The sequence below is a fragment of the Camarhynchus parvulus genome, chromosome 2, assembly GCF_901933205.1.
Source record: "Camarhynchus parvulus chromosome 2, STF_HiC, whole genome shotgun sequence".
In the NCBI taxonomy this organism is placed as follows: domain Eukaryota; kingdom Metazoa; phylum Chordata; class Aves; order Passeriformes; family Thraupidae; genus Camarhynchus; species Camarhynchus parvulus.
This window is the reverse complement of record NC_044572.1, coordinates 64,024,763-64,048,868: the sequence shown is the minus strand read 5'-3', so window position 1 is coordinate 64,048,868 and position 24,106 is coordinate 64,024,763. Positions and strand designations below refer to the sequence as shown.

Genomic DNA, 24,106 nt, shown 5'->3' with positions numbered 1-24,106 from the left:
AATGTGGTATTTCCAAGGCATTCCAACTTTTGGTGAACCACAGCAGGAAAGAAAAAAATTAAATTTGTTACATAATTTTAAAAAGAAAACATAAACATGCTTGACACTTAAACAAGTAAATATAAATATTTTCTGATTTGTATGTCATTTTGTGTTGTTTCTCGAGACTTCTGAGAAGGAACATTATAATAAATATAATGTAGTGTAGGGAAAGAGAAACTCAGCAAGTGCTAATAAAAAGAGTGTAAATTCTCTGCATAAGCAGGTCAAACAATTTGCAAAAGCCCAGCCCAGAGCACACACAAACACAAAAGAAAACCTACCAAGCTCTCAAGTAGACTAAACAGGACTTTCTCTGCAGTTAAAGCTGAAATCTCCCTGATGAAAATGTTGTGTCTGGCACCGTGATGTTCCTATTACACGTGTAACTGCATTACTTCCCACGCTGATGGGAAAAAATGAGGCAAAGTGTGGTTGGACAGCCAGTCTTTATACATGAATTGAATGCTTCCTAGGTCTGTGCTAGTGCAATAATTATGAGTTATCTTTACAAGGGCAAAGCATCCATTTCCCAAGTTCTGCTACGTGCTGATGGCAGCAGTGATGGCACAGCAGCCACAGCAAGGAAACAGCAGAGACAACTGGTTCTTGCAGGGTCTCCTTCACTGAAGTATACCCCAGTCACTGACTCATATTTAGGTCAAGGGCGTGGAGTGGGAAGAGTCCAGGCCTGCAGGGTTAGTTTGAAGACTAAAGAACACTTTGCAGCTGTATTTGCTGTCCAAGTCTATAGGGAAAAATGCCTCGATCCCTCGTCATGCACCACCCCTGTGCCACTTCACAGGTGGATAAAAGTAATCCAGTTGTCAACCTGGCACATTCAGGGTTGCATGAATTCCTCACAAAAATTATGGCTAGGTGGGTTCTGAATGCTTCAAACGATATTGGGGGACATTTCACACTGGCACGGAGATCAGGAGTGAAAATTGCACCTACATCACCCTGACACACAGGTTTAGAGAAACAGAGAATCTCCTGAACACCTGAGATGAAATAAAGCATCAGTTCTGTAGCTTCACAAGATTGGCATGACTTAACTTCAAAGAAGTAGGCTAAAACAAAGTCACTTTCTAGTTTTGAAGGAGAATGTATTCCTATTTTCCAGCTTTTACCTGCCTGAAATCTTAAGCCTGCCTGGCTGTCTCTGAAAGTGGGTGGCTGGGCTGAGAGTGAGGGGAAGAGAAAAACATCAGATGCCAAGGACAAAAATTAATAGCCATTACTAAGTTTTCTACATAACTCCTTGGCTGCTTGCAGTTCTACCTTGACTTTGTGTGGATTCTCTTTAGTGAGTGCTGTGTCTGAAAGCAGGCATTTGCAGGACCGGCTCCTCCAAATTTGAGACAGAAAGGGAAGAAAAAAAATTGCTAGAGGATCAATTGCTAGAGGAATATCCAGCCCAGCAGGGACAGAAACCACTGAAAGAGGAAAATCATATTTATCAGTGTAGGTACTCCAGTGATTGCTTAAAAAGACAGTTGTAACTCACTACTGTCTTGTGTTCTTTTTAGTCCCTACTGGTTTCCTTCCTTCTGAAAATATAAACAGTATTTTTGGTAAAATGGCACTTAAAGATCAGAAGTGTAGTGTGAAACATCATAATATTGAGAGGTTCTTTGTCCACTTTGGTGGAGATTTCCCAGTCCTGCTGAAGTCAGTGAGCAGTTGTGATAGCACTGTCTTTCCTGAGCAGTGAGACACCTGGTTTCCAGCCTAGCCCTCCTTGCCTGCTCAGAGGTTTCTGTGGACTCCAAACCTTAGGCCTCATTTCTGTGTGGGGAAAGCCCCAGTTTTCCAGTGAGAGTGCTGGCTTGTGCTCTCACAGCTGAAGAAGCTACGACTGGTGGGTTGTTCCTGCTGCTCTGCAGGGGTGCCTGCTCCATCTGCAGGATCAGCAGAGAGGAACGTGGGATGCCCCCTTGAGTTTAGTGCAGTCCAAAGTTTAACAATTTAAATCAAAGCACCTATCCTCAGCTGGCCTTTGAGGTCCATAATGTCCTCTGCGGAGAGTTATTCCTGCCTGAGCTAGTCCTAGCTGAGCAAAAACTGGATCCCAGCAGGGGCACAGAGTACTTACTGGAAAAGCTGATGAGTTGTGTTTGCTCTCACCTGTTATGTGCTGGCATGATTGGAGTGAAGAGCATTTCAGCCATCAGTGAAGCAGTGGAGACAGATCCTAACTGATCGAGAAACTGAGTACCTGGAAGCCTGGGATTTTAGTGACTTTGGTAAAGGTCAATGCAAAGACAATGCATGACAGCCTGCTCCTAAGCTGAAGAAGAGTTAGTGTACTCAAATGTGATCGAACTCTTGAGGGAGAAGAGTTGAGGCATGCCCTGGTAAGAATTTGTAGCACGTGATTTTTTGGCTTATTGCTGGAAGTTAAATGACCTAGGATGAACTTTTATGCTCCAGTGTGATACTTTGAAGGTTCATGATGGAAAGACACACTCTCCTTAACTCTGCTCATGCCATGGGAAGTTGCACAATTTGCCTGGCACCTCTATTCCGAAGGTTTATTTTTTTCTATTATCTCCAAAAAGTAGCTGAAAGAAATTATTCTGCAGATGGAAAAAAATGCATGTGTTTGTTTTCCAACCAATGACCTTGCAGAATCCAACCCTATCGTAGCTGAGCCCCCTGAGGCCACCAGGCCTGTGGGCAGGGAGATAACATTTTTTTGAAGAGCTGGCTTGCTGCCCAGCCCTTCTAGAAAGTGACACACATGAAGAGGTGCCAACACAGGGAAAGGAAGGAAGCTGTAGATGCTTGATGAGGCGTGTGAAGAAGCGCAGTAACTACGGATCGAGGACGTTCACCAGCCCCAGAGGGACATACTGTGCATCAGAGAGGTCCTGAAACATTAATACACTTACTGATGGAAAAGCTTATTTTGTTGCAAACGGTGCATGCCTGATGAGTCCACAGTCTGAGATCCTTGTAAATCTTTTACAGCCCGGAATGAGCAAGAGGAGCAGGAGGAAAAACGAGAGATTAAGAGAAGATTAACACGTAAGGTGAGAAGCAACTTTGATCCTATTGTGATACTACTGTAACTTTCTCCCTACTGCACAGTTGTTTGCCTTTTTCCTTTTCTTCAGCACCATTTCCAAAAGTAGAGTGTGAAACAAGTCTTACAAAAAAATCTTTAAAAGAAATCAACAATGTTGTAGGGTGTAAGTCCACAGAGAGCAAAGGAAACCACTTTGCAGGCTACTGCTGGTAACATTTCAAACAGGAAAAAAGAGAGTCTTCGTAACGGAAGGAGTTTCGAACAGTGAAGGATAAAGATCAGCATTTACAAGGACCAGTGCTTCTTGTAAATGTAATGGCTTCTGTAGCCATTACAGAGAGCAAAGTTAAAGCAATGGTGATTTGAAAATTCGACCAAAAAAAACCCCTCATAAAACTGGAAGCTAAACATTTGCTGGAAAGGGAGGTTGTCAAGTGAGGCATTTAAACTAAATAGAGACAAGCATTTATGAAAAAGTATATAGTGCAGAAAACAATCTTGTATTGGCAAGGAAGGACAAACAAAACAGCATCGCTTGACTCAAAAGTAATTTACTCTTAAAACTGAACAGTCATTTCAGATGTACCCATTCAGTTTTGCAGCTGGCATAAATGTCTACAGATGCCCAAACATACACAGTGAACAATCCATCCTGCTATTGCAGATTAACTTTCTTTCAGCACTGACATATTTCCTATCTCCAAGGGTAAAGAAAGCCCTCTAAAACCTCACATACTTGTGAAGCAGCACCATTCCCTTTCTGTGCAATTTTAGATGGCTTCATTTTTTTGACCTATGTGATCACAGCTTTCATGGTATAAATATTAACAAGGAAAGGTCTCTAAATATATGTGGAAAGGTTACATTCTGAGAACTGAATTGCTTTCTACCACGGTTAAAAATCTCATGCCTTATTCTCAGTTCATGTAAATAAGTAGAATTCTTGGTGACTAGTGGGGGGATACCGCTGTTGTCTGCAGGAGCTAGAGAGCCATAATATTGTTTGTAAAACACTTCTATTCCTCACCACGATGACAGGGATGATTTTGCATTCCTTCTTAGCACTGCCTGAAAGAAAAGATCCTAACTGCATTGCAGATGTTTCATGGGATTGAGGCTCTGCGCAAAGGCTGGAAATGCCATTTTGCCAGGCTTTCAATTTCCCTGTACATTGAATGGTAAACACGTGCAGGAATCCAGTGCAGAGCTTGATGCCATTTGAGGAGCAGCTGTAGTGGATACAGAGCAAAGCTCCCCACACCCAATGTGCTGCCTAAGAAGTGAGGGCTTGCTGACTGAGCCGGCGCCATCGCCACACGGTTCCCATCCTTCCCACCCTTCACTATCCTGTAGGAAAGGTGCAGAGCACAGTAGTCATCTGTCACAGGCAGAGGCCACAGCTCAGCTAAAGCACCCAGGCTGCCACTGCTTCACATCCCTAAAACCTCAGCAGTTTTCTGGGCTCTGTCTTGTTTGCACATTTATGTAGGCACAACAGCGAAAGCAGCATCCGTCCAAGGCCCTGGCATTTGGCTCTTCAATGTTCATACCCCTGTTCCTGGTCACATACCTTTTAGTCTTTTTTTTGGCTTCCTCTCTAGTAAAGATTTTTCTCCCCCACATTTCTGAGGTTGATAGCAACAAGAGTTAACATTGTTTGATTTGAATCACATTTTTAAACTGTTGTAAACTGTTCTAGCGACACGTGTAATTTTAATGAAAGAACTGCAGGGCTGATCTAACAACAGATTTTGTTCTCACCTACCAAACATATCATCATAAAAGCTCAGAAATCACTTGAGAAAAGAAGTGGGTAAAGTGTGCAAGTGTTTTAGATAACAACTAGAAATGCCAACCACTGAGTGAATCCTGCAAAAATAGTTGTTATTCCCCAGCTGTATCTTTCATGAGCCTGTCCCAGATGTGTCCTTGTGTTTACAGCAGAGTGGCAAGCTCCTTCTGTCAGTTTGTACTGAAGTCTTGGTACCAAAGGATTTTAAACCCCAGATCAAGCAGAAGTTTAATTGAGCACAGCAAGTGTGTTGCCCAGCAGCCCTTTCTGTTTGCACTGAATTTTCAAGCACACACGTGCCTGCAGGGTAAATTCAACATGAGGAAACTCTGCCATGTTGCCTCTTTTGGAAACGTGTGCAGTTGGGATATAAGAAGGGAAGTGGGTTCTGTAGAAGCCACTGATGAGACTTTTGACCTTGCACTACAGAAACTGCTACTGTCCCCAGTTTTTTTGGTGGCAACATTCCAGTTCCAAGGGAAGAACCCACTCCATCCATAAAAAAGCTATTCTTAAAGTTCTGTCAGCACTGACATTTTGTTACAGTGTTATGATGATAAGTTGTAAAATGACATGCTGTAATAAGTAAGATTACCTTGCTAGGTCTAGATGCCTTATTAAAGTCAGCAATAAATATCCAGCTGAATTCATCATCTGGACAGGCAATTTCTAAAAAAAAAAAAAATTATAAAGAAATCAGGTGACCTGTAGCGAGCTGCCCTCTTTAACATTTTCCATCCTCTCTAACTCATCTAGTCCCACATTAACTGGGCTGAGGAATAGCTACCATTCAAATAACAAAGTGAAGGACATGCTGTTGGCTAAGTTTCTCAGCAGCTCGTGTCCCTCCTGCCCAAGGAAGGAGAGTGGAAGCATGTTTGCCTGTCACCTGGGATGCCCAGCCCTCCTGTCCTCTCTCCCTGCCCCTCAGGCCCAGCGAGTGCCTTTGGGCACGCGGGCTTGCGCCATTTGAGTGGAGGGACATGTGGATTAGGGAGGTTTTTTCTCTGAGCACTGGTCTTGACCTCCAGCCCATTCAAAGAGTATTAATGTGCAGAAGCCCTCTGGAATTGTTGCAGATGGGTCACGTCCACAGGGAGGTCTGGGCCCCCGTGAATTACTACCAAGAGCGTATCTTCTCTGAACCATGACAAACTTGGCCGAGGACCAAGGCAATTAACATGAGCCTCAATGTCCCCTGAGGACTTCCATTACAGAGAGAGAATCGTAGCCTGGATTAACAGAACATCTTACAAATCACTTGCAAGGTGGAATAGAACTCTTTTTTTCCTACCTTCTCTTCCCTTAAATGGCACCATGCTTCCCAATCCCCAGAGCTGGTTACTGTTTCCTATCCCCCCACTGCCAATAGCTTATTTTTCTCAGAGGTCTAGCTCCTAAAAGGAATCTCTCAGAGCTGTAATACTGACTATCAAATTGAAGAGGTGTGGCTGTTTCTTAAATTCTGTGCCATAATCTGAAATCTTTGCTTCTGTTAAATTCTTGCCCCAGTTCAATTTAAATGCTCTGTTCACTGGTGCCTCTCTGGGAAATGTCTCCCCTACTTGAAGATGTTCAAGCTTTTCTTTAACTGACCTTCACTGGCTTGCATCAGCAAAGGCTGTTGAAAATAATGAACTCTTGAGAGAGGTGGGACTCATCAGAGAGAGGTGAGAGAAAGGCAGCAGGGAGCAGAAAGGTCAGAGAGGAAGAAAAGGTTAGTGGCTAATTTGGATCAACTGCATTTATAGTCAGAAGGAAAGGTCTTCAGGGCATTTTCATCACATCCTGACCCTAAGTCTTTACTGCAGAAGGTGGGGAGCAAAGGAGGGGGAGGGGTGCTGCTGGTTAGGGTTTGTAATTTTTCAGTTTGTTTTCTTCTTTAAATAACAACTGTAACATTTTAATGAGGAAACAGAGCAGGCAATGATGACATGCTAAGATAAGCATGTGACTGAAGTGGGGGCAAACTCAGCATTTTGCATTTGACTAAATCCCAAGACCAGACTGGCAACGTAAGTCCCCCTCCACTTTACCTGGTGGGAGTGCTTGGGTTTGCTTCATTTCACATGCCATGGACAAAGGGGGTGTGTTTAACCTTCCCATTCAAATTGCCTTAGTATCAAAGCCTGGAAAATGCCCATTTGTATCTACAGCGCTCCAGAATATACAGAAGAGAATTTGACCTTCTGTGACAAGGCATGAGAGGTCCTGTCCTCATTTACTGCTCTTGCATTAATACAAATCCATTTATTTTGAAAGGGAATTTTTCCCTGGTTCACACTCATATAATTAATCACTCACCATAGAATTACCCTGCTCCTTCAGCTCCCAGATCTTCACAAATAGGTAAATAGAAATGTAAATGCCCAGGCATTGCACACAGAAAAAGTCCAGACACAGGCATGCACGTACATCCCTTTGACATTAACAGAAGCAAATTAAAAAGGGTCAGTAAGAACCCCTCTCCCAGCTTGGTGCCCTTGGCCGTGTCCTTGTCCTGTAATTTTTGAATGTGCCCTATTCTTTCTGCCTGTTAGAAGAGCTTGTTCTCAGGTGTTGCTTGATAAGAACTCTGCAGCATTAAGCAGTTTAGACCCAAGAGACCAAAGCTCACAGGTCATGAAAATAAACTGCAAGGTGAGATCTCAGATGAGCTGTCCATGCCTTCAGCATGGACACACATTGAACTGACACCTACAGTGGGGCTGCTTACAGTCTGTCCTGCAAAGCTGGTTCCCCAGCTATTCAAGAGTTAAGGGAGCTCTGGGCAGCCCAAAAATACTGCAAGACTCTCACACCTAGAAGGTCACAAGAAATCTCTGCAATGCTATGAGAAGAAGGCAGAGAAAGTTGTTAACCATTCAAATAATGTAGCCCTTAATTAATGGCTTTTAGAAAATGACTTAGCGTGGTTGTCTCTCTCGTTACACTTAGCATGATCAGATTGGCACCTTGGTTTAATGTAATGAATATATTTTGTGTGCATGTATTTATATATGGAAATATATGTAGATTTATGGCTGCACATGTGATACCAGCCATGGATTTCAGGACTCTTTCACAGCAGGAGCACCGGCACAAGAGTCAGTGCATCTTTTTTCCATCCTCATTCCCGTTCTCCTGAGCATCTCACAGGCAGGACATTAGTGCAGCTCTGCAGACTCTCCACATGAGGTGTTTGAGCCCAATTTGTGTGTGCATGCTCAGGGATGCTGGTGTAAGGAGAGCAGCCCCACTGCTGCCTCCCATCACAATCTTTTCTAAACAGAGAAGAGGAAGAAAACCAACCATGCCAAGAACAAGCGCACAGGCTTACAGCCAGATGCACAATAGGGTGGTGGAGCTCCACCCAAGTGCTGAAGAAAGGAGGGATTTTTCACCCTTCACTTAGTAACCTGGCTGTTTTAAATCTTAATTCTCCCTGGAAGATGAAATGCAGGGAACCGAGATACTTAATTTGGAAGAAAGGTGGGTTCAGGGGCATAAATAATGTTGCAAAATAGAATCTCAAGCATTTTATTAAATATTTAGACCCTTCACCCTTCACAAGGGTAAAGTATTTCAAACACATCTATTTTTAGTGAGTGGGAAGAGCATGATGCACTGTAGGAAATTGTTATCAGGATATTATTTTTCCCAATGTGTCCTGGTTACAAATGTTCTACTCTAACAGTGAAACTTTTCAGCTCATCTACAGCCACATGCACACATTTATGTAGCACCTTCAGAAACGATTGTGTAATTGCTTTTGACATTCACCAGCATGCTGTGCATCCAAGGAGAATTGATCCCTGAAAGCCAGCTGCTGTCCCTACCCATGTAACCGGCTGTGTGACACGTGTGCTATCAGGACACTAATTTAAGAGGAGTTTTTCACTGTGGCTGCCTATTCTGCTGTGGAATTTGAAAAAAATGCTTGAAACAATGAAGATGCTTTCCTGACATGATACAATCCACCACTGCCATTTCTTTGGCTTGTGGTATGCAACATAAAATTTTAATAATCAAATATGGTGTGATACAAACCACAGCTGTCAATAGACACAGTTAAAAGTTCAATGAGCACTAATTCTGCCTGCCTTTTCTGGAGGTAAGGACAGGTCTGCAGAATATCAGAATGGTAAAGTCAGTTTTCACCTTTTGCATGTAATTCAGGGCAGGAGCCACTCCATGCCTTGGCCTGACTCTTCCCAGGCGGTACAAAAGTACAGAGAACAGCAGCACAAGGCTGAAAGTGCACAGCCTGTGCAGGTCACTTTAGAGTAGTGTTGTGATCTTTGTCTCTTCCTGGGACATCAGTGCACTAGGAGACTTTCTTGCCTTACATCTCATTTCTGCCAGGGGTGATCAGCCTCAGCTGGGAATTGGGGTCTCCAGCCACAGCAGCTTCCCAAAGAACAGTGGGCTGCTCTGGCAGCAAGGTGAGATGATATTCAAGGTCTTATAACAAGAGGGCATTTCCCAGGTAGCAATTTTGTGAAAGGCAGATAAAAACAAAGCACTGGGAATGTCCAAACCCTCTTATTACTAGTGCAGCAGTTGCAGTAAAATAAATCCCCAAGCAGCACTCTGCAGGGAAAAAGCAAAGTCCTGATGTCTTTTTCCACTCCTTCCTCAAACCTGCAGCTGAGCCAAAGGCCCACAGTAGAAGAGCTACGTGAGAGGAAGATCCTCATCCGCTTCAGTGACTACGTGGAGGTGGCAGACGCGCAGGACTACGACAGGAGGGCAGACAAACCCTGGACACGACTCACAGCTGCCGACAAAGTAAGGGGGGCAACTCTGGGAGAGCTATGGCCTAAACAGCCAGAGCATGTCATGGCAAACAGCATCCCTTGGGTCCCACAGGTCCCATGGCTGTCAAGGAGTAAACATCTACCTGACATCCCTTTCCAACACACCTGTGTTTTTTTCCCATTCACGCGGTTTATTTGTTTGTTTGTTTGTTTGAAGCATGAATCTTTGGCAAGAAGGTTTCTATATGCATGGAAACCAGTTGGGAAGACATCCCAAGCCCCTTGAGGAAAGGTCTTGATGACAGCCCTGTTATTTGTTTGTTGGTTTTGGTCTTACCACATTATGCTGCCAGTTGAGAGCTCTGGCAAGACTTAGCAGAGCAGTGAGACAGGAGTGTGTGCCAGAATGGCTGTGCCAGGACAGGACAGGCTTGGATATGAAAATGCCATCAGGTCAATTTGGCAAAGGTACCTCCATCCCTCCAAAGCCAGAGTCACTTCTCTCTAGTGTTTTACAACAGGGATATTTGCTCAGAATTTCTGCCACAGCGTATTTTAAGCACTGAACTGAAATCGCACACGACCTGCAGATGAAAAAAAGGCACACTTTGGTATTGATGGAACTGCCCTCTGAACACTGGTGGAACTTCCACTAAATAGTGTATCTGGTGTTGATATTGATGGCAGAGAGATTAAGTTGCTGGCAAATTATATCAGTCACATTCTGGGGGTCTTAATGGGACATCAGGAAAAATATTTAAAAGATTTTATGGACATTGCAAGAAACAAGGACTATGAGGCTCAGTGATTCACTCATGAATATTATAGTCACTCTATGATGCCCTTTTAGTTTTAAAGACTTTCAGATACCTGAATTCAGGCCTTTACTACTTTGCCATGGAACTCACTCATTCAGCAGTGGAGACCATGATGTCCAATGTTTAGAGCTTTAGCAGAGTTTCCAGCCACACCACTCATTTATGGTGCTCTTGGCTTTATTCACAAAGGACAGCCTGTTATATTGTATAATTTAACCAAAGGATTTGTACTGTTTTTTGACATTGTTCTCCCCCTTGATAGAGGGATTTTTTCAGTTTAGCTTTGGCATAAACTGATCTGTTTAAAAAAGAAAAACTTCCTCAGGACTGTCCATAGACCATAATATACTGGGTTAAATTAGCTTTTCTTATTTTACCTCACCGTGTTTGACAAGATATTAGTCAACTGACTTAGCTCTATTCTCTTAATTATTAGATGAGGGAGGGAATAAATCTCCCAGCTGGTTCTACAGCCTTTGAGAGATGCCTGTCTGGGATGAAAGGCATGGAGAAACTTCAGCTGGGCATGGAGATTTGATCTCTCATCCTATGTCTCTGAAAAGAACAAGCATTAAATATCACTATTAAATGTAACCTAGCAAAGAGTTTAGTATTAAGGCAGAGTATTTGTCACTTTTTCTTTTTTTATAATGCATATGCAAGTTCAGTAGTCAGAGAAAAGGGTTAAGCCCTTCAAATTAACCTTTTCTCAGCAAAGCACCATCAGAAGAAGAGATGTTTGTCATTCTAATATTAATGCCTTTTATGGCATAAGGAAGCAGATAGATTTAGGGGTTTTGGGTCCTGTGGCAGAATTCTGATTTCTGTCATTCAGGTGACCTGTTTTTCCTCAACACTATGTCCACTATTGGAAAAAATAGCCAGACAGATTGAAACAAAGCTGCATCATCCTAGATAGGATTATTTTATTCCAGAGCTGTGATTCAGTAGCTGTCTCCATAGGTCAGCACAGACTAGATTTCTGCAAAAACAGATTTTAGCAATGGGTTTTTCTGTTTGCCAGTAAATCTTGCTCTGTGTACTGGATGGAGGGAACTGCCTTCAGTCAGAGTTTGTCTTTAGCAGGTCTGACTCTTAGGGGAAGAAAAAGGGCATTTTTGCATCTCTCCAACAGATGAGGGATGGAGGGGGAAATAGATCTCAGTCCCTGTGGGAGTCAACCACCACTGTGGCCTCCTTCACAGTCACTTCAGCAGCAGATTGCTGTGCTGAAGGCAGCCCAGGAGCTGCTGTAGAGCCATCACTCTGTCCTGAAGGATGAGGCAGCACCTGACAGGCACTTCTAAGGGAAATAAGGAACCAAAGCTGTGGAGGAGCAGGAAGGGCCTTTTCTGTACAAAAACACTTGCAAAATCCATCACTTAGGGTTTGCCAAAGCAAAGGTAGTTGCTGACTGCAGCAGTGACTGTTGCAAAAGTCCTGTTTTGGGCTTGTGCTACTCATACTGATTTAGATTTCCTTCGCTGCGAAAAATTCCTGGCAGACACGAGTACCACTTACTGGAGCACCCCTTTCCACCTCTGATCCTAATGTTTTCAGCATCACACAGAAAGGCAGTGCACGCACCTCAGACCCATGGGAGCATTTGGCCACAGCAGACACCTTATCCATCCCCTCCAAATACACCCAGTGAAACCACTCGTGAACAACAAATATCACAGACCTGTCAGAGGTCTTGACTCTGAGTTTGGGACTTGAGCCATTTCTGCTGAGCACCATCTCTACCATGCAACTAAGTCCCTCCAAGTCACCCCCTCTGTTTTTGTATTCAGTATTTTTCTTCCTGCCAGTGCTCCCTGGTTTTCTTTGCCCTCACAGACAAGCCACAGAGGCTGAATACCACCACACCATGGCAGGTTTTCTGCTGGATTAATTTGTCAAATCACTTGAATAAACAGCACAGCTGGGTCAGAAGAGAGGAGCAGGGCAGAGGGGCACAGCCCAAGGCAGAGTAGAGGGCAGGGAACCTCTTTCCTTCCCAAGTAAGATCAGTCACTTTAGGTAACACCACCTGAGAAAATTCAGGGCCAATAAAGGCAGAAGATATCTCAAACACAAATCTGCAAGGATCTGGGCCTGGTCTTGTCACCATCCAGTCTGGAACAGATCACAGTGTTTCACAAACTGCAGTGCACATTTTTTTTCTCATGCTTGTGCTAATTTGGATTTTGTACATGTAAACGTTCACATAATAAGCCAGAATTGGGTTCTGTACCTGCATTGTCTGTGATATGTTTTCAAATTGAGCCATTCCACCAAAGCATTTCTCTCTTCCCTTTGTGTGATTTAGAACATGCTTATCTCTGTTCCTTTGCACATTTTGAAGTCTTTATGTTTGTCTTTGTCTCTCTGATAATGTTATCTCTCTGCTTTACTTTTAATATACTGTTTTGAGAACAAAGTGACCTTATTTTGATCTCTCTCATTTATACTTTTATGAGTTTCTTTGTCCTTTGCAGGCAGCCATTCGAAAAGAGCTTAATGAATTTAAAAGCTCTGAAATGGAAGTTCATGAATTAAGTAGGCATCTAACAAGGTAAGCTGAGAGATTAATTTTTTAAGACTATAAATGAATACTGTTGTTTTCAAAAGAAAATCAAAGCCAGCAGCTGTTTCTCCAACATGCACTGAACACACCATGAGGTCTAGACAACATTCAGAATTACAGGCTGTAAAAGCAACTCACAGAGACAAACGTGCTGCCCCATTATGTGAAGTTATGCAGGCACGTGCCATTTAATGAAGTATAGCCTGGGTTTTTTTTAATCATCATGCTGCATATCTGTTCTTCTGAGATCAAAAATTTGAAAAAGGAGTTGGTGTCAGAAGGAGGACAGGGAACCCTTGTAGAGCACATAGCAGTCTGAATGAGCACACACTGTGTGTGAGCCCCGCTGTGTGTGCAGCTGTTCACACCACGCAGATCCCACCCACAGATCTCTGAGTCTTGTCCTCCACACCTGGCCAGGCATGATGCAGGGGGGCATGGCAAGACCCACACTGTAAGAAAGGCACTGTTATTTACACCTTGGGCTTCTTTTGAGTTTTAAAAGTAGAGACTGAACGAATTATCCATGAGCCCAAACCAGCCACTTTCCTCTCTGATGGGCTAGGGCTGAAGTCAGGTCTTTGAAAATCAATACTTTAGACTTTAAAGACAAGCATTGGATACTGAAGACAAGTGGCAGTGAGATCTGGTGTGAAACTGGAGCTGCCCTTGTATTAATGTGTTCATCACTTCAGTGCTCATGAAAAATGCAGGCGGTACTTTTAGGAAAAATACAGAAAAGCTTAAGGCAAAATTAATTTTGTATTAGAAGATTTTTATGTGTATAAATTAATAATTATATTAAAATTCGCCACATGTATTATGCATATATTACCTTGCAGAAACGATCTCCATCCTAGCATGTGCTAGGCTGGTTGCACTGGGGTTTGTAGTGACGGAGTGCTGCTAGAGACAAGCCAGCTGCTCCTGAGCCACAAGGTCTGGGAGAAGCCTTAGGATGTACAGTTGACCTAGATCTGTTGACCCCAGTGACTGAGCCATTGAGGGACATTTGGCTCCTCAAGGGCAAGGTGACAAATGTAGAAAGGATGAGGCTGTTTTAAAGGGGGTGTTGCTACAAGTAGTCAAGCTCCATTGAGAGCTTCTTTGAATTCAATGAAGCCTTTAGCATCCCACAACATACAGATCGGTTTAGTTTTCCAGAAGTCTCTCCGGCTGCTTGGCTTTCACAGGTTTCTGCACAGTATTTTCCTTCTCTTCCAGTGCTGGAGTAAGCAGTGACCCTTTAAAGTTTGTATCTGAAAACCGCTGAGCAGCTTGGACTCAGTAATTCTGGGCCAGGCAGAGAGCCACAGCTCACATAACAGACCCTGGAATAAGGCTTTGCCTGAAGAACAGCAGGACTTACTGGTTCGACAAGTGGCTTTGGGAAAACGCACTTGAAGGAAGCATGCTTAAACAAAAGAGAGTATCTCCCTTAAATAAATTTAGATAAATCACCATTATAAAGTCATTAGCAAGGTAATGAGTTCTTCATGTCATTAAGCAGTGGCAAGAGCAAAGAATGTGAGTGTCACTTTACTATTGGGACACATTAATTAATTCATAATAGAGTGAAAAATCAAAGCTTAAAAAATGTGTATTTGCAGATCTGACAAACCAAGGCCTTCTGACACAAGGTACCTTGCAGGAAGGGTGGCCATTTTAGCTCCATTTGTCTCTTTAGCCTCCAACATTACGGAATAATCATGGTTAAACTGTATGTAAATCTCTCTGGCAAAATAGCATAAGGTTTATCTAAACCAGACAATTTTTGTGGAGTCAGACCTTGTATGGCCCGGAGAAAGGCGAGCTGATCTGCTATTGCCCACTCAGGGATCCCATAGGATGGACCCAAGTCTATGAATGTCTCTGGTAGATTTTGGTGCCTATGAACTGTGAGTCTGGCAAGGGCCAAGGAAGTGTGAGTGTCTGTCTGTTTTGGGTTCTCTTGCTAGCATGGCTGATGTCAATGCTGCAGGAATTGAACTGCCTAACTGTGGTGTCACTGTAGCAATTCGTTCTCCTACTTTTTTTTATGTGCAGTATACATGTGAGGATATTATCTTACTGTTTCTCTTCTTTTTCCCCCTTGGGTTTTAGGTTTCATAGACCGTAGCAGATCAATTCTACCTGACTACTATGCCATCTTCAAAACATAACTAAGAGGAACCATAAGTGCTGGTATTATTCACTTCCCTGTTACGTACAATGTAAATCTTCCGAACTGCCTTTCTTAAAAAAAAAAAAAAAAGGTAGAAAAATAAATATTAAAAAAAGGAGAGTTGTATTTACATGTGATGAGTACTGCAGCATCATCAGACCTGCTGGTTCAAGCCTCAGTAACAGAAAATACCCCTGGTGGGAAATCGTGCCAAGACTTGGCATCTATGTATAGGACTTTCCCGGCATGTGGATTTGCCATATGTGTTCAAGCCCAGCTGGTGGTGCAACCATTGTTGTCTTCAGGCACCCCTCATCCTGACAAGCCTCTGTCATCAATCCTAGAGAGCCCTGAGATGTGTTCAGGGAATCACTTGGCCTGGGTGAAGTCTCCAAAAGATGAGCCCCTGTGGCACTAAAGCACTTACACCAAACACTCCTTTCAAGCTGAGAGCACCTTATGAGGACAGTGAAGGAGAAAAACTCTCCGTGGGCCGGCCCACCTGTGAATATCATCTGAGATAGAAAGGCATTTCTTTCCCTGGAGAAGTTTTCAGCCAGTCAGTAGACATTATTCAGCTTCCAAGCAGAAAAATCCGCTGAAGAACAGCACCCCCTACTGAAGGCTGCTTCACTTCTAGCAACTGTTTGTTTTCCATCTCTTTCAAGTATAATTTTCTAAACCCGATTGTGAGCCCATTAGCAGTAAGTGACAAGAACACTGAGAACCAGCAAGCAAAAGCCCATCTCTTCGTGGTCACTGCATGGCATCTGCTCTGCTTGTTTGCAAGTTTGTCTTACACCCAAACCTTGTGACTGTGTGAGAGCCAGCGTGCCCCTGGCAGCAGGAAAGGCTGGGATTGCCCTCCAGCTCTGCAGAGGGACACACAACAGGAGGGACAGGAGGTTCCATGGAGGATATCTGTTGTCCCTCTATCAGGTGTCTCAAGAACTGATCCTAAGCTCACACTGAGCAAAGCATGACAAGGTGTGTTACCTGGCCTAACAAAAGGAGTCTGGGGCATTCTTATGGATGGTGGGACTTGTCACTGGTACCTACAGCTGAGGCATAAGGACAGCAATTCAGAGGTGTTCTGAAATTATTGGTTCTAACTTTGGTTTTAATTTATATTTATTATAGTGGTTTGACACACAAACTGACCAAGCAGAGCTCAGAGAGCTGGTCACTCTGGGCCTGGCTTACTTGCCAACTTAAGCGTGTGCCCTACAGTAAGGAAGCACACACAGCCTCACTGCTTTCAAGAATATGTCTAAGAGGCTTAATTGAACCTGAACACAATTAAGTGCTTTTCTGAACTTAGGCCATCACCTTCCAAAATTAAGTCCTTAACTAATATAATGCCAGCAAACTGGGGCAGACATTGTCAGGATTCCTTTCAAGCTCTTATAGGATAGTACTATGCCATGTTTTGGGACAGTGCCTGAAAGCACTGTAGCAACATGACTAAGAAGTTCCAGATTATTATTCCAGGACACCTTTTCTTCCACAATAGCTATTTTCCTTTGACAGTTTGAACAGAGAGGCCAAAGTTTTTTACTACAGAATAATTATTTCTGTTATTCTTTTACTAATTTTTCCTTTCTCACTGTCTTCCATGTATCTATCCTCTCTTCTGTGCTCCCTGTCCAGCTCCCCCTGTTCCATGCTAACATTGCCCTTCACTGATTGCAGGCCAAGACATCTCTCACCCTTGAGCATTTGATGCTCAAGTCAGTGCAGTGTAGTGCCAACACTCCTGCCTCTTCTCAGGCCTCACCTCACTCCTCTGGATGCAGGAGTACGGCCAAAGGACCTGCACAGAGCCCATGGAGTGACTCTAGCACCCAGCCTGCCTCAACAATCCCAGCAGCAAGGGTGATGCCCTCCATCTGCTCTTGGTGGTGGCACTCAATGCCTCGCAGATTGGCCCTCCAGCAGAGAGGAGCAAAAGCTTTTCATTCTCATCCATGGCCATTCTTGCAATGCTGTGGATTATTAGTTATTAAATGAGGATTGGCTGTTGTAGGATGGAACATCAAAGGAAAGTAAAAACCAGGTGGTTTCTGGTGCTTCCCAGACCGGGTGATGATTCCTGAGGAAACACACCATGATCCCTGTATCACCAGCTCACACTTGCTTTAGATATAAGTTCATCAGTAGTGAAAGCCTTCAGTGTGCAGTGTTATCAGCTCAGTGCAGCAGAGGCAGAGCACTACCAGCCAGGAACACACTGCTTTGGGGTTATTGTCATGAAAGCCTCAGTTCTTGTTTATAAATTCATTCACATATATATGCACACAAGTTACAAGACTGCATCAGAGCTTTAAAACAAGGAAAGAAAGCCTTTATGCTTTTAACTGCACAGACTGCACTGCATTAGCAAAGAGCTCTGGAACAGAGCTGTTCTGAAGAACAACAAATCCTTGTGTTCCCAGCATGGATCTCACACCTGTCCTGGCATCTCTAGTGTAGAGGATCACTGTGAAATGGAAGGGACACTGTTTAAGGAGCAGTGGTGACAAGAATCACAGGACTTGGTAGGCTAGTGGGAGGGAAAGGTGAGGGTTTGTTTCATTTTTAACAAAATTAAGAGGAGGGAGGTGGAAGTTGCAGGCTGCTGGTTGTCCGTTAGTGCTGGAGTCCCTAAGGGAATGAGCACTCTGGGCACTGCCACTGTCCCTGACGGGCACAGCCCCCAGCAGTCCCACACTGCCAGTCTGACACCCAAAATAAACCCTTGAGCACTGTCTGAGATACATAACAGCCAAGTCCTGGGTGATGGCCAAACATTCCCCAGCACCTTCATCCCAGTGAGCCCAAGGCAGGTCCCTGCTGACCACTCAGCAAGTTGCCACACTCAGCCTTGCCCCATTATTTTGTGCTGTCCCTAGGGCAGCTCCATGCAGCCATGCTTTTTTTTTTTTCTTAATTCTTTTGGGTTTTTTTACTTAACTCCTAGCTGAGCAGACACCAGACAGAAGTGGAAAAATTGCCATATTTCTCCCCAGACAGAAATAGAGCTTATTCCTGAAAAGGGGGAAGGGGAGGAAAAAGAAGCCATACAAGGTGTTTGGCACTGCAACATCACCAAACTGACAATTCCATCTGCTTTTAGCTTCAGTGGGTCTGGGTAGTTTGCAAAGTTAACCTTTGCCAAGGCATTCCACAGCAGGAATGTTCCTTTCAGGGCCTGAACACAGTACTGCACCCTTGGTGTGCACACCCACCTCCGGCATCCCTGGGAAGTTGCACACAAACTGGGGAACTGCTGGTCCCTTTTTTTATAAATCTGGTTTCTTGAGAATTATTTTCTGATCTGTGAAAGCCATCTCTATCATGGCAAAGGAACTGTGATTCTGTCGGCAGTAAAGGGAAAAAAAACAAACAACAAACAGTCATGATTTCTCTCCTTTGACCTGGATTACGTGTAGGACATAATGATGGCATTCCTGCTAAGACTGTATTAGCAGAGTCATCCCCGTTCTGACTGGAAGGAGATTAATAGTGATAATAAAGAAATTACACCAGGTTTAGAGAATGGAAAAGTCAACACAGAATAAAAATTACTATTCCAGAGGTAATCCATCTCCAGAGGTAATAATCAAGGAAGCATTTTGGCTATATCTACCAAATTCTGAATACCTAAAGTGTGCAAGTATTTTGACATCTGCTGTATTCAGCAGTCTGCAGAATAATGGAAGTAGAAATGGGGACTAAGGGGTGGCTGGGAAGATGGTGGGGATTGAAAAAGCAGTTCCAAAACATCTAGATAAGAAAGTTTGGTTATTTGGGAAAAGTGGTGGTGAGGAAGCCCAATAGTGGCACACCTTCACCAGCAGAGAGTTGCAGGGACCTGGTGACACCGTTCAGACTCAGAAGGAATGTGGGCATTGTGGCTTTTGCCCACCCTACACCCCACTGGGTGGGTACTTGCAGGCTGAAGAAGTTTCAGGCTGCAGGTTTGCTGGGAAGGGGCTCAGGCCAACTTTTGGGTCTAGGCAATTCCTAGTGAACACACTGGGCATTATCAGAAGAGAAGGAAGAGGCAGGGAAAGGAACAGGATAGACTTTTAGCTATTTTATGTTAACTGAAACCATTTAGTGAGGCCATTACACAAATAAATCTCATCCTAATCCATGTGTAACCACTGAATTCTGTCATCACTGCAACTGCTCACCAAATTCAACCTTCCTTATTTCTACAGCACCACCTGTGCAATGCAAACACTATAAACCAAGAGAGGGGGGAGCACTTCCAACATGCCTAGTGAGCTTGCACTCATAAAAATATGTGGGCAAGGTGGAAACCCATAGTTAGACATGAATGGGGGCTCCCTAACGTGCCTGCAAATAAAATAACTTTGTATAAATAGCCATGGGAAATGACTAGGTTAATAAGAAAATCAGGAAAGAAGGGGGGACAAATTGTTTTTCCCAGGTGTTCAGTCTGCTCGAGCTTGGAACAACTTCTGTAAAAAAAGAGGAGGTGACGGGCACATACCCTGTGTTCCTGTGTGTCCCAGTTACTCCTGCACCAGTTGCATTTTCCAGTTGATATCCAAGTGTATGTATATAGATTGTCTTTGTATAGGAGTGAATGTGGTGGCTGTCAATCGTGATCTTCCAGTATTGTAATTTAACAGATTATGGCTGTATGAAAATGATGTAAATAACTAGAAAAAATTAAACTGGATCTCTATGTCCTAGTTTTTGTACATACTGAAACTGCATGGTATTTAAATTATTGTTTGTCTCTGATGTATGCAGTTTCTTAAAAAATTCATTTAAAAAAAGCTTTCTGGTGCCTGTGTATTTTATCACCCTCTGTCCCAGTGACTGACAGTGTAACACACAGAGGCAGTCAAGGATACCAGCCAGGCTCTCCCACACCTCCATGGGAGCAAAGCAGGAAAGGGAGACTTCCCAGAGCAGATGGATGGGACAGATCAGATGAGCCCCAAGCACCGTGCCTGGGCTGGTGCAGCTCAGCAAAGAAGGACAAGTGGTACCTCAGCTGCTGAAGGGGTACCTGGCACACCCCCAGTGAAGAACAAATCCAACAGTCTGCACTAGACATGCACAGGCTTCCAAAAACCCCACAACCAAACCCCATCTGTCACCACAATGCTGCTGGTGCAGGCTGTGCCCTGCCAGCGCCAGCTGCCAGAGTCAATGTGCAGCACCAGCAAGTGCTGCTGCTGTTCAGCAGAGGGGCCATTCCTGCACATCCATATCACGTAGTCCTATTTTTTGTTACCCTTCGTCCCCGAGTAGCTTCAGTGGGTGACAAGTCAAAGCCCCTGTGTAGTGAAAAGAGGAGGAAAAGCTTTCACAAGATTAAGTACATACCTTCAAACAGGCTCACTGGCCCCCTGCAAGGGTGACAGCTCTGCTGAGGCTCTTCAGTGTTTAGAACTGATGGTGCAAACATTCTGACCCTGAGACGAGTGACACTCAGCATCCTGACTGTAAGTGGCAGCTAGAAGCAGCTCCCCTCCCCTGACACACAGAGGCTTCCAATTACACAAAAATTAAAGACCCATCTACTTTAACTGACCAAATTCTGTTCCTTTCCCTTGCTGGTAGGGAAACACAACATGATCAAAACTCTGGTATTGGGCTTTTTTTGGTTTGCTTCCATCTGGGCGACTTTTCACCTACCTCACAATCCTTGTTTGTGTGTGTTTGTATGTATTTCCATTCTGACAGCCAATGAGTTTTGTGGCTATCCTGTGAGATGTGGATAAATAAACAAAATTGTAGGTTGTGACTAAAGATCCCCTTCCCTCACATCAAGCTATGGCTTCCACAGCAGCAGTATATAGTTGTTGGGTTACATACAGTAATTTCTGTGCTTTAACAAGAAAATTATTGCTGAGAATACATTGTACAGGGAATGTGAGAACATAGTCCAATCTCTTACACTGAGACCTCTACAAAAGGGATGGGTTATGTTTTAATGGAAGCCAGTCTGAGTGAAGGGATGTGTGTGTCTTCAGTGAAGTCCATGTAATTACTGACAATCAAATTGCAATCCAATGCCATCTGTAGGCAGGAAACAGAGGAGGCTGGAAAAAAAAATCAATTCTCCATTTAACAGACACACCTGCACAAACACACTCTGCTGCTTGGCAGTGCCTGGCTAAGAGCTCAGTGCCCTCAGCACAGGTGCAGGGCTGGATTGCTTTGCCATCATCTTCCTCACCTCTATTTCCCCCCTTTGCTCCTCAGATCAAGGTTCCCAGACAACCAAGCCCAAAAACAACGGTGTGGCCATGCCCTGGTCACACAGTCGAGCTGGTGTGTGTGGGACAAAGCAGCTGCCCTGCTCCTGAGCAGTGGGAGCTTCGGGTGCAGCTGCCAGGGCAAGGTGCAGGCGGTGCAGCAGCACCCTCAGGCCACACGGACCAGCAGTACCTTCAAATGGTACAAAGCTGCCTACAGAATTCTTCCCTGAGTGGCAGAATGAACAAAAGCTTGGCTTTTAGGTAAATTTGTGCCACGGGAGCTGTGGTGTTCAGGAGGAGATCTTTGGCTGAAGCTGTCCCATGTGGAGACGACAGCTAATCTCCTGTCCACAGAACGCTGCTCTGGATCACTGTTACTTTATGAGCCTTTGAGTTACTATATTCCAGCAACTTTTGTCTCCATGCTCTCTGCTTTCCTTTCCCTGCAGGCAGGCCCCTTAATAAAATCCAAACTCCTCATCACTTTTCAAGCATCATTGTCTGACATCTGCCATTACTTTGCTTATCTGGAGTTTCCACAACATTTGGACATCAGCTGGAAAAGAATTGGTGCGTGCAGCACGGGACAGCACAGACATGTGGCACCACTCTAGACCTCTCTGGAGAGAAAGCATGGCTTGAGGGGAGAAATGGATCAAATTAAGCTTATTTTTCTTGTTTGCAAAGCCCATGAAGATATTTGGCAGGGTGAAGCTTGAGGGGGATAGCTTTCACTCTCCAAAGTCCAAAGTGAATGCTTCAGTGCTGTCTCTGGGGGAAAAAAGCATAAAGGAAAAACAAAAACAACAACCTAACACTTGTTGGGTTCTAAATGAACAAGCAAGTATGCAGCAAGCAGTTACATACTCAGCCAGTCAAGGAGAAATTACATAAAAATAGAAAAAATACCTCATTTTCAAGCTTCTCAGGAAAAATGAATATCAGGTAACTTCTTATGTTCCTGCTGGATGACATGGAGGTTAACTGAAAACAAATGACAAAGACAATCCCTCCCTCACCTTACTTAGCCAAAGATTTCAGTGGGAGGCTCAACTACGTGCAACTTCAAAATATTCTCTGTTAGTCACTACAAGTCCATAGTAGATAAATGACCAAACTTGGACTTCCCATTAGAAGTGCCAAGTTGGACACCACAACTACTGCACTGGTTTAGTTCAAGAGGTCCAAGAATGGTCACCACCACCCCAAGGCTGGTGACAATGTGTGGAGGGACAGACCCAGGCTTCCCTAACAATGGACTCTGGGACGTTAGAGGTACCTTGCCTCAACTTTCCCCTGACCATCACATGCTGGGGACAGTAGAAGCTCCTGTTGTGCCATTCTGCTCCCTTGGGAAGCAGGGCAGTCAGCTAAAGGTTTATGTTCCACTGGGTGTACAAGCAACTGAGCAACCACTGAAAATTGACTGAGCCTAAGTGAGCCAGACTCATACTTCCAGTACAGTAGGAATTCAGGGCATCTTCTGCATAAACTGATTCCTTCTAAATCCACAGCTTAAGTTTGTGAGTGGACCCATTATGAGACAGACAAATGCCTCTCACCAGCAGTGAAGGAAGCATGACATTAAACCACCATGCACTCTCCTGAGCATAGCACCTTCTTCAGCATAGCCCACAATAAATGACCTCTGCAATAAAGAAACACTCCTGATCCTTCTTGGTACACGCAACTGAAAAGGCTGCATACAAACTTCAGCTGGACATTACAGTGGAGCAGCATTTGGGGATCCATCCCACATAAAATGGAATGTTACAGTAAAATTGCTGTTGTTTGTGTGGAAACACAAAGTTTTTTACTGTGAGGATGACCAAGTACAGGTTGCCCAAAGAAGTGTAAGACTCCCTCTCCTTGGTGACAGCCAGAAGCCACAGAGACATGCTTGGTCCTGGGCAACCAGCTTTAGGTAGCCCTGCTTGGGCAGGCAGGTCAGATCATGTGGACTTCAGAGGTCCTTGCCAACTTCAACCTTTCTATGGTTCTGTAAAAGTTGATCTCTCTCTTCTGTGCAACTCCAGGCCTGCCTACTGATAGAGAAAGGCTTCTTTAAATTTAAAAAAAAAAACACTCCTGGAGCCTTCAGTCAAACAGTAATTGGAGGAACACTCACTGGCAAGCCTGGAAGCAGTAACACTGACTGGCATTTCTAATCCTGATTCAGTGCACCTCTCTTCACAGAATATGAGTTATTGATTCCCTTTCAGGACTGAAACAGCTGAGCACCTTTGGTGTTATTGCTGCTTGTTTTTAAATGACCAAGTAACCTCTGTGTGAAGGCCCCAGTGATGCACCCACACCTCTGGGGAGGTGTGAACTGGCTGTGTGCCGGGGGAAATCCGTCACACCAGCAACCCAACCCCTCAGTCTGCACCCGTGGTCATTATCTGAAACACTTGTGCACTGCATGCTACAGGATGCAGGACGTTGTTAACACAACTTGTGTCTTTCCTGTGCACCTTACCCAGCCCCAATGCGGACACTAGCAAAACCAGCGCCCATCCAAAGTGAACTCCATGGGTTACACCACACTGCAGACACAACAATGGATTCCAAAGCAGACACAAACATGCTTTTCCTGAACTAGCTGAACTGGGGCATTCCAGCAGTACCAACAGCAAGGTCTCAGCATCCAGCAGAGACCATCTCCCCAGGATTTTAGGGGTAACCCCAGCCAAGTCCCAGGCTTCCCCACTTAATGTGCTGCAA

General features: G+C 44.2%; 1 protein-coding gene across 6 annotated transcripts in view; it reads left to right on the top strand.

Moving 5' to 3' along the window:
• The window catches only part of PHACTR1 (phosphatase and actin regulator 1), a 302,539-nt gene extending 282,591 nt beyond the window's left edge, over positions 1–19,948 (top strand). For 5 of the 6 annotated variants that reach the window (XM_030944100.1, XM_030944096.1, XM_030944097.1 and 2 more), the window contains 4 exons: positions 3,016–3,077; positions 9,495–9,635; positions 12,903–12,979; positions 15,095–19,948. In XM_030944100.1, the coding sequence (XP_030799960.1) occupies positions 3,016–3,077; positions 9,495–9,635; positions 12,903–12,979; positions 15,095–15,110 (296 nt within the window). In that variant the 3' untranslated portion in view covers positions 15,111–19,948. Of the gene's footprint in view, positions 1–3,015; positions 3,078–9,494; positions 9,636–12,902; positions 13,120–15,094 lie in introns of those variants that run through there. The other variant, XM_030944098.1, reaches the window with a different exon arrangement.
• The last annotated feature ends 4,158 nt before the right edge of the window (positions 19,949–24,106 follow it).